This window comes from Vulpes lagopus, chromosome 1, assembly GCF_018345385.1.
Source record: "Vulpes lagopus strain Blue_001 chromosome 1, ASM1834538v1, whole genome shotgun sequence".
NCBI classification, from domain to species: domain Eukaryota; kingdom Metazoa; phylum Chordata; class Mammalia; order Carnivora; family Canidae; genus Vulpes; species Vulpes lagopus.
The window spans coordinates 26,002,745-26,013,259 of NC_054824.1; the positions used below are offsets into that span (position 1 = coordinate 26,002,745).

General features: G+C 40.3%; 1 protein-coding gene across 2 annotated transcripts in view; it reads right to left on the reverse strand.

Moving 5' to 3' along the window:
- CFAP206 (cilia and flagella associated protein 206) overlaps positions 1-9,828 on the reverse strand; it is a 31,887-nt gene extending 22,059 nt beyond the window's left edge. For both annotated transcript variants that reach the window (XM_041767960.1, XM_041767952.1), the window contains exons 1-7: positions 9,781-9,828; positions 8,527-8,639; positions 7,835-7,918; positions 5,147-5,237; positions 3,501-3,689; positions 2,158-2,316; positions 251-459 (exon numbers count right to left, since the gene is read on the reverse strand). In XM_041767960.1, the coding sequence (XP_041623894.1) occupies positions 251-459; positions 2,158-2,316; positions 3,501-3,689; positions 5,147-5,237; positions 7,835-7,918; positions 8,527-8,639; positions 9,781-9,802 (867 nt within the window). In that variant the 5' untranslated portion in view covers positions 9,803-9,828. The remainder of the gene's footprint in view (positions 1-250; positions 460-2,157; positions 2,317-3,500; positions 3,690-5,146; positions 5,238-7,834; positions 7,919-8,526; positions 8,640-9,780) is intronic.
- Between the last annotated feature and the right edge of the window lie 687 nt (positions 9,829-10,515).

The window sequence follows — 10,515 nt, forward strand, 5'->3', positions numbered from 1 at the left end:
ACTACCATTCTACTGGGCACCAAAGAGAATCAACAATTAGAAACCAATCCCTACTTATATTTTCCATTAAATAAAAATCCAACTTCCCCATTTCTATTTTAGTTCCCAGCCCTACAGATGCAATATAAGTCAAGCAGTTATTAAGAATGCCTCCTTTATCAATGACCTGATTCTGCCTTTTGTTTCACCCCATAATATATAAAGTGGTTGCATTCTATGGAAAAGGCCAAATCTTATGACATTAACTCACCAAAATGATCTGAAGGAAGACCTCATACTGCCGCACATTATACAGCGCTTCTTTTAACATACATGGCTGAAGTTCTACACTCATGAGCGGGTTCTTCACTGCTTTCTCCAGGATGGCTGTGTAGCGGTATGCCTGGTCCTGGGCAATCTGAATTTGGGAATCAATGTGCTGAGTGGTGGCTGGGATTGCTTCATGTAGAATGGCTGGCACTGTTTTTAAAAGCATATTGAGAGACACGAAACAATCTACAAAGAAGCCTAGAAAGTGGTCATAATTGTGAGCATTAAATTGAGTGAGTTTTTTTTCTCAACCAAATTAATAATAACAAGACATGCATGTCATACATTTCTTCCCACACCATGAAGGAAATAATTGGGAGAAAGAAACCTGTCCAAACAAAAGATATTGTCAGAATGATAACCAAAAGGTAGCAGATCAGCTTTGCCACTAAAATATAGAAGAATCTAAAGAAGAGACAGGTTTTGGTATTATGTGCTACTGGCCTTATGCCTCTAGAAAAGGCATATTTTGTGAAAAAGAAAAAAAGCTATGTGAATTACAAAATTCAACAGGATACAGCAATATAACAGATTAGTCTAGCAAGATAGAGAACTTTATAAAGAATAGGAATTGGACTTTCTAGAACAGTTTTTAGAATAGAAAAACTGACCCTATTGCACTAGATAAGTGATCTAGTAAAAGACACTGACACCTTATCAGTGGGCATGCATAAGGAAGATCCTTCTATGGAGTCCCTGATCAAATACTTCAAGAGTGCCTTCAAACTCAAGATGATGAATGCATTAAGTATATAACAGTACAGTAAATGCTCTTGGATTTGCAGTTTACAAATATCTCCTCTTGGACTTTCACATCCCATAACGGCATCAGCCACTCTTTTCAGGATGATTTTTATTTTTTACGTCACAAGTTTTATTTCCTTTTGGTTATTTGACTTGGAATAAAGAACACCATCGCCTGGGGTACCTGGGTGGCTCAGTGGTTGAATGTCTGCCTTTGGCTTGGGACGTGAGCCCAGGGTCCTGGGATCGAGTCCTACACTGGGCTCCCAGCAGGAGGCCTACTTCTCCCTCTGCCTGTTTCTGCCTCTCTGTCTCTCATGAATAAATAAATAGAATCTTTTAAAAAAATAAATAAATACAATCTTAAAAAAAAAGAAAAAGATTGTATTTATTTATTCATGAGAGATAGAGAGAGAGAGAAAGAGAGAGAGGCAGAGACACAGACAGAGGGAGAAGCAAGTTCCATGCAGGGAGCCTGACATGGGACTCGATCCTCGGTCTCCAGGATCAAGCCCTGGGCCAAAGGCGGCGCTAAACCACTGAGCCACCTGGGCTACCCAAATAAATACAATCTCAAAAAAAAAAAAAGAAAGAACACCATAGCCCAATGAACTGGGGAGGCTGGCCCCCAGGCAGGCCCCTCATTCCTTCCACTGATTCACTCTCCCACACGAGCTTTAATAATAATGCTGTAAGTCTTGCCCCGGCAAAATTAAAAATTACTATCCACTATGAAGACTAGCTGTATCCAAGGTAGAGTCAAAACTGCATACCTTAGGGGTGCCTGGGTGGCTGAGTTGGTTAAGTGTCTAACACTGGACTTCAGCTCAGGTCATGATCTCAGGGTCATGAGATTGAGCCATGTTCTGGCTCTGTGTGGGTGTGGAGCCTACTTAGGATTCTCTCTCTCCCCCTCTGCCCTCCCCCACCCACCCTCCCACTTGCATGTGTTCTCTCTCCCTGTCTAAAAAAAATTTAAAAAAAAAAAGCCTGCACACCATAAATCTAGGAATGCCAGTGAAATACTGTGCATTATTTTCCTCAATGTGCAAGTTAGATTTTAAACCTGTATAACCTGCAGACTTAACCTAATGATATACCTACAGTCATCAATGCCTTCTCCTCCCTTTCCACAGTCTCGGTTAAACAAACGGATCCCAGTAACAATCATGGTGAGTTCATGCAGTTGGCGTTCTTTGTCCTTCTTAGAAAGTGTTAGAAATGTTCCAAGCTCAGCCTGAGGAAAAACACTCTGTAGGGCAGCTAAAACAAACCACAAGAAGGACAACAAAATGGTAGAATAAAGATATCAGAATTTAAGTCACAGGTTTCTTTCAGTAGAAAGTTGAGAACTGTCTTCCTAGAGCTACTTCTGTGATTCTTTAAATTTCTAATACCTGGTTACAGAACACATGGCAAAATTTATCACATATCAAAACTGGGCTACTGAAAATAATGCCATTGCCTTTTGTCTCTTTTCAATAATTAAGTATCCATCAGTAATGTTTTGACAATGAGCATGAAAACAAGCTTTCTACTTAGGATTCTGAGTAGAAAAATCGTTTTAAAATAATTGTGGAGGAAAATCATTAAAAGGCTAGAAATCTTGCCTATTCCTTACCTTAAATTATCAAAGTGGGCAAATACTTCCTGAAGATTAAATGGTGTCCTTTTCTATCATCCACTTTAAGTGAGAGATGCAACTCCCTTTATCATTATGAAATCTCCCTTTCCAGCGATCCCCATCATCCAGTCAGCCTGGTACTCTTAATCGTACTGCCAGTGTTTCTCTCCTAAGGACTGATGGGTCCCTGGATATGTACAGCTCTAAGAAAATTAACAATACGCACCCTCCAGAAGTGCTGCTTGGGTTTTAGAGTTGAAACACAGTGTGAAAGGAGTCTGGCTAAGTTTTAACCTCTTACCTGTGCTGATTTTATTTTCAGATACAAAGGGGATCTCAGGGGATCCCTGGGTGGCTCAGTGGTTTAGCCCCTGCCTTCGGCCCAGGGCATGATCCTGGAGTCCCGGAATCGAGTCCCGCCTCAGGCTCCCTGCATGGAGCCTGCTTCTTCCTCTGCCTGTGTCTCTGCCTCTCTCTCTCTCTCTCTGTGTGTCTCATAAATAAATAAAATCTTTAAAAAAAAGGGGGGGGGTACCTCATGGGCACCTGGGTGGCTCAGTGGTTGAGCATCTGCCTTTAGCTCAGGTGGTGATCCTGGGGTCCTGGGATCAAGTCTCGCATCGGGTGCCCTGCAGGGAGCCTGCTTCTCCCTCTGCCTATGTCTCTGCCTCTCTCTCTATGTGTCTCTCAGGAATAAATAAATAAAATCTTTTTTTAAAAATGGGGGGACCTCAGTCTTCAATACTTTCAATTTAACATCTTTGGTAAGATACAATGTTCATATCTTTTCACATGTGTAATGGAAATTATATAGATTTTTTACCTGTTGCCTCTCTGACAATCTTGATATCTGTAGGCGATCCCAGCCCAGAGCACAGAAGCACATAGCTGACAATCTTTCGGTAGAGGCTTTCCAATTCTTCTCTAGCACATGCTCTATTATCTGTAATTTCTCTCATAACAGGACCTAATCTAGACTCCAAGACCCGGTGATGTTCTTCAAGAAATTCCTCTAAAATTGGCAAAGGACAATGTTCCATATATTTGATTTAGAATTCTCACAAAAGAGTGTAGGACCAGAGGGAAAAAATGGCTTGGGTATGGCAATTCTATTGCACAAAAACAAGTATTTTCTTAAGGTGTAGTAATCAAAATAAAAAACACACAGTGGCCAGTAAGTAACCTCAAGGGAAAAAATCTAGTAGGAAAATTTATTATAGCGCTTTAAATGGCATACTTTGTTAAAACACGTAAAACTTTCAACAGACAATCCAAACAATAATATCCAAAAGACCTAAAACCTCCTAATTAAGCAGAAAGTATAGAAGGCAATTTATAATATATATTATAAGCACATATAGAATAAATATACATACTATATATTTACACTATATGTAAGCACAGGTAGTACAGTGCATGCAAGCACATATAGTATAAATACACATGTATGTAGCGTAAATATTCCTGTTCAATTATGTATTTTTTTATTTTAATTCTAGATAAATTTCCTTTGAGTAAAATTATTGATAATATGATGCTACATCAAGAACTGTTTCTCTCTCCCCTCTTCCTGTGATATGATGGGGTCTAGGCTTAATTGTGGCAGGAGCCACAATTCACTAGTAGTACAATTCTTGCAACTAACTTAGTAAGACACCCCATTTTACTATTTCAAGGGCAATAATTCACATATCAACCATCCACAGTTCACACCTATACTCTTACCACAAAAACAACTGAGAACTTTATGCAAATTTTAAAAATCTAAATTACGATTTCATCAATTCCATGATTACTTATCACTTTAACATCTCATTATTATTAAGCAAAAAAGCAAGATATATAACGTATATATGTAGCATAACTGAAAATTCAATACACAGAGGGAAAAAATGATAACAAAAATCCCCAAATGGATAGTAATGATTGCATTACAGTGGGGCAAAGGCACTCTTGTCTATAGAGAAATTTATTTTCCTTTTTCTCTTGTTGCCAGTGTGTCTTTGATGTATGTACTATGCTATTTACATAAAGAAATATGTTCTAAACTTAAATTTCCCATCATTCATTTCATTTTGGAATAGTTACCTAGGTAAGCATTATAAGATAATAATTATAAAGCAAAAACAAACAAAAAAATCAGCAAATTAGAATCTTTTAACTTTAATGGGCTGGTTGTTTAATTTCTATTTATTATATATTATTAGTGCTATAACAGTTAAAACACAATAGACTTGGAAGCATTACTATCAGAGGCATAATAATTAGAATTGACTTTTAACACAAAGGCCATTGGTGTTTTTCTCATTTACCATTTCCATCTATACTATATACTTCAAAGTTGGAAAAAATTTCAAAAGATAGCTTAAAAATTTTAATTGTTCATTGTAAACCCATTAAAACCCTTACTATCTGAAATACAATAGGATTCTTTTTAAAAAGGTATCAAAATAGGTAGATATATGTTACCTCGACTCGTATAATTCATATCAAAGTAGACTTGCATCTTAATGGTGTCCAGGGATGGATTTTTACTATCCAACAGCCGAGACACACAAAGCTAGAAAAAAATACCCATGAATGAAAAAAAAAAATACCCATGAATGTTTCTAGTTACATTTTCTAAAATACTCAGAAGTATTCTTTAAAGTTATTTTCAAAAAAATCGAGACACATCAAAGCAATGGTTTCTGATACTTATCCACCAATAACTCCTTTTATTATTATATTGCTCTTTGAGGACTTCAGGCTTCATAGTTTACCCAATGGACAACAATTATTAAGTAATAAGTTCTTTCCCTGAGGTCACCGATATCACTGTACTCAAGTGGCTAACAGCCTAGTTGAAGGCAAGAAACTTGACACCTTTGCTTAGTCTATGCATCTGAATGTGGCTAAGCGCTCCATGAAGAGTATGCTCCTGGCTAGAGCTCACCTAGCGCTCTTCATTACTATTTATTCGAGCCTTGAACAACACTTCTTTGCTGATTTTGGGGGTTACTTGAATTTTATGAAAAGCTGTTCCTCTGCTCACAAAAGTTCTCTAGCTCTGCCTTCTATTTCAAAATTTCTTCCTCTGGTCTGTTTTCTCCCATTTTTCCTCCACATACACTGCTCATTCCACTTCCTTGCTTTGCCCCTTTAGATGAACAACCTGAATTTTTCTTTTCTCTCCTCTCCTCCAACTTCTTTCTTTCCTTTCTCATCCCTTAGGCTTTATTTCTGCAGCTGCCAGGCACAGCAGCACCAACACTCTCAATGTACCTCCCTGAGCACCAACACTGCTTTTCTGGGAGCGGGACACAGAATGCAAGAGTGAGGCCTGGTCGCTGCATCTGAATCCATCCAGGGGTAAAAGCACTGTTTTAAATGCAGACTTTACAAATCTGAAAATTAACTCATCCACATGATTTTTAATTAAGAAAAAAGAAAACAGTCTTTTCCTCCGATGCAGGATGTACACTGATAATTTATGTACCTATCATATTAAAAGCATATTGAGTTTAATTATTTCCAACTTAGTTGTATGGGGGGGGGGGTGAGGGGTAGGAAACAACTCTTCTTGAGCCCTGAAAAAGAGAAAAATTTATTTTCTGACTCTCCTTGATTCTCCTTCAGAACTTTCCAATAAAATTTCTGGCTGACCATCACAGTCACTTTGCTAAGTCGTATTGCAAGAACAGGCTTCCTACCACATTTAAAATCAGCACAGAAAGATCCAGCTCCAGGCTACTCTAGAGAATCATGGTGTCTCTACTGCAGAATCATCCTAACAACATATTCCCCCAGCTCCAGGCTTCCAAGACTCTTCTTGATTCCTGTGGCATCTGCATATGGACCCGTGTGCCACTATGTGAATTGTCGGATGTGAAAGAAGATAGGGATGATGAAAGTTTTCTCTGCCATTTGTTTGAGCCCAGAAAATACCCATATACAGGCCTAGGAAAGCTTGCTTCAAGTCTTTTATGTGAAGGAGGGAATTAATATTAAAATCATTAAGCCTGGGAGAAAAAAAAGAAAGTTGAACTTTTAGGAACTACATCTAGGAATGTTCAGAAAATAAATGTAAGCACCTATATATATTCAGGGAGTCAAACTTAAAACATATGAGAAAATAGGAAGCCTTGGTGGCTCAGTCAGTTAAGCATCTGACTTTGGCTCAGGTCATGATCTCAGGGTCCTAGGATCGAGCCCTGTGTTGGGTGCTTGTCCCTCTGCCCCTGACCCTGCTCATGCTCTCTCTCAAATAAATAAATAAAATTTTAAAAAAGAATGTGAAAAAACTAAGGATGTCTAAAATTCCTGCCTTCTTTGGTTCTTAAAACTGGGGTTCAGGCACATATACTTGATTTCTAACTATGAATTATTTGCTGTGGCTTCAATTTTTCCTTTAGAATTGAAAAACACAAATTACACTGAATGAATAATCTGAATCTTAATTTAGTGCTAGGTCTATAGTATATGGCCAGTCAGTTAATGTTCTCAGAGTAACATTAATATAATTTTTTAATTTTTATTTATTTATGATAGTCACAGAGAGAGAGAGAGAGAGAGAGAGAGGCAGAGACACAGGCAGAGGGAGAAGCAGGCTCCATGCACTGGGAGCCCGACGTGGGACTCGATCCCGGGTCTCCAGGATGGGGCCCTGGGCCAAAGGCAGGCGCCAAACCGCTGCGCCACCCAGGGATCCCTCAGTGTAACATTAGATTAATAACAAGATGTTTCTAAAATACAGTCACATTTAATGACATTGCTACCTGCCAGTATCCATATCCATCCTTCCTTACCAACAGCCCCAATCTGGATTGGGGACAAGATTTGTTCAGCTGAAAACAAAAAAAGAAATCAATGTCCCTGGCTCGCCTGTAGTACCATTCTGGTCAATAAATGTAAACAGATGGGAAAAATTCTGAGAAAGCTATTACTTTCTGAATATAGTGACTAACCCAACTGGCACATGCATGATGGTGACCCAGGAAGCCAGGAAAAACAACCTATGTATCTTTAGACTTTATGAGAAACAATAAATCTCACATTTTTTTGTACCACCAGTTGGTAGGGTTTTGTTTCATGAAGCTGAAGGCAATAATGGCTAATACATATATTGTATTCAGAATTGCAAACAAATTTAAAATTTGAGAACTGTCGTATAATCACCTTAACAAGTTTCTGTACATCACTTTTCATGAGGGTTCTATCCATGTTAAAGCCATTACTGGGGTCCAAGACAACAGCTTTCACCTGAGAGTGGAAAGAAACTATTAAATAATTTTATTTCATATAATTATGAAACTGGTTTGTTTCCATTTTTTAAACTGCCTCCTGATTACTCAGGGATCAATTATTCAGCTGATTTTCTTATTATTACCCAATTCACAGTGCTTTCATTAGAGGTTGAAGGAAGCAAGCAATAACCATCAAATTTGAATATGGTGTTTGAAAAATTATGTGGAGAAATAAATTGAAAAAAGTGAATAGATTTTAGATTGGGAAACTATTTGAATATTTTATCATATTTTTATTATGTATTGTTAAATCTAAAGCAAGAATACAGAGACCAAGGCAATGAGTAATTTTTATAACAGTGAACAAAAATACATGTTATAGCTCTGACACAACAATATTACCGATGCTTCTAAAACAAATCAAGATCTTCTAAATCAGTGTCTATAAATCTAGAATGACATGCTTCACAGAAAAAAACATTTTTTGCTAACTTGTCCAGTGGCCTCAATATGTTTTCAGCAGAGTAACATTTAGCAAAGCTTCACAAAATCTTAAGAGGGAAATCAGCACCACTTAAAGCTATTTTTCAATAAAGCAATAATTCAAAAAATATTCATTCTTACCATAAAAGCAGCCAGAGTTTCAGAAACAATCTCTCCATGGCCTGCACATTCTTGTCCTATTTCTCGAATGATATTCTTTATAACACTTTCTGCCTGAGTGGGAGGCATTCTGCCTAAGTAAAACAATGATTATTTTTTTAAAGAATTGTATTTATATATGATTTTTTCCTCTTAGATTTCTCACTTTACTTGTAAAGAGTCATTCTATTATCTATTAACTTATTAGTATTTATTAGCATCTATAAAAATTTAAAAACTTTTCTCTAATTTATAAAACTGAAGGACTTTGTTGATGACAGAGCAATCAGGACTTCAAATTGGAACTGAAGTATTTCCTATTTTGTGAAAATGACATAAATAGAGCCATTTTCAAAACAGAACTGGAGCAGCCATTTCAGGGCAACTGCCCTGCATGTCCTCTTCTCTTCTCTACACCTTTGAACTAAGCCCAACTGCCAACATTCCAAGAGTCAGCAAGAACGAGAAAATCCTGTTTGAAAAGCAATAAATAAGAACTCTTGACTAGCCACCACTTCACTTACCCAATGACTGAAGTACAAATCTAGCCCTGCTTGTCAACACCAAGGAGCTCTATATCATGATATATATTTTTCCAATTTAGTGACTAAACCGTATTAGGGAGGTAGATTTAATGAGAAACCCCAGTCCTATCGGTGCAGGTGGCAAAATATAGTTTTTAGGAGGAAATGCTTAGTCCACCACATTCACTAAGTGATCTCTCATAATTACATGGGACTCTAGGAAAACAATTCTTGCTCAGATCCTCTAAATTCTCTTTCCTGCGCATCCCAGCTGGAGTCTGGGCTTTTGACTAAAAATATAAATGAAAAAAAAAATCAAAGCATATTATGTGAAATATGGACATTTTGAAAGACAAACTCCTAAATTATTAATTCCATTTACTACAAACCAATAAAGGGCGGTACGTTTTAATGAGTTTCCCCATCTTCCCAAGCATCAGTAACTGAGCACAGGATTCTTTGCACGTAGAGAGTAACAAAGGCAATCCGGGTAGATAAGGCGAACTCTCAGCATCACTAATGTTCATTTAAGGTAGCGCTTGGCATTTTGTCCAGTACAATCAGACGGCCTGGGATCCGTGGCCACCCCATCATTTTCTAGCTGAGACCCTAGGCATTTGCTTCCCCCCTCTGAGAGCCGGTTTCCTTCTCTGAAAACTTTGGTATGACTAGTACCCTCCTCCCAAGACCTAAGCGAGCTCTGTGCACCTACTGGTTAAAACAGTACGAGGCATAAAGTAAGCGGTTAGAACAGCGGCTTGCAACAGGTACTCAACAGGTACTTGCAACAGGTGTCAGCGGCGCCTGCGCGCGTTCGCGAGAGCGGCGGGGGCGGGGCCGCGGCGGGGGCGGGGCCGCGGCGGGGGCGGGGCCGCGGCGGGGGCGGGGCCGCGGCGGGGGCGGGGCCGCGGCGGGGGCGGGGCCGCGGCGGGGGCGGGGCCGCGGCGGGGGCGGGGGCGGGGCCGCAGGGGCTTGCTACGGACTCCCCTCCGCCCCACTTCTCCGCTCTCCCGCGGTGCCCCGCAGACCCCCGAAGGCTCAGACGCGCGCTCAGCGGGATGAGAGGTCTGACCTGCCGGCCTGGGCGCCTAGACCGGACACCACCCCTGTTTCCGCTCAGTCTGGGCTCCGGGAAAGGAATTCTGACGGCAGCTGAGTCCCAACCGAGGCTGCCCCGGGCGTCCAGCCGCAGGGCTCCACCTGCTGCGCACGCGGCCTCCTCTGGCGGTACACCTGGGGGTGCGGGGCGCAGCGCCTCGAGTCCCCTCCACGCCCCGCTCTGCCCTGCCTCGGGCCGGCCGCCGGTACTCCGCGTGGGCCCAGTAACCATGGAGACAGAACGCCGGGGCCCAACCCAGGGGGCCTGTGTGGGCGGAGCCAACGTGGGGAGGCGTGGCTGCGCCCAAACGCCAGAGACCGCCGAAGGGATGGGCAACAATTTTTTTTT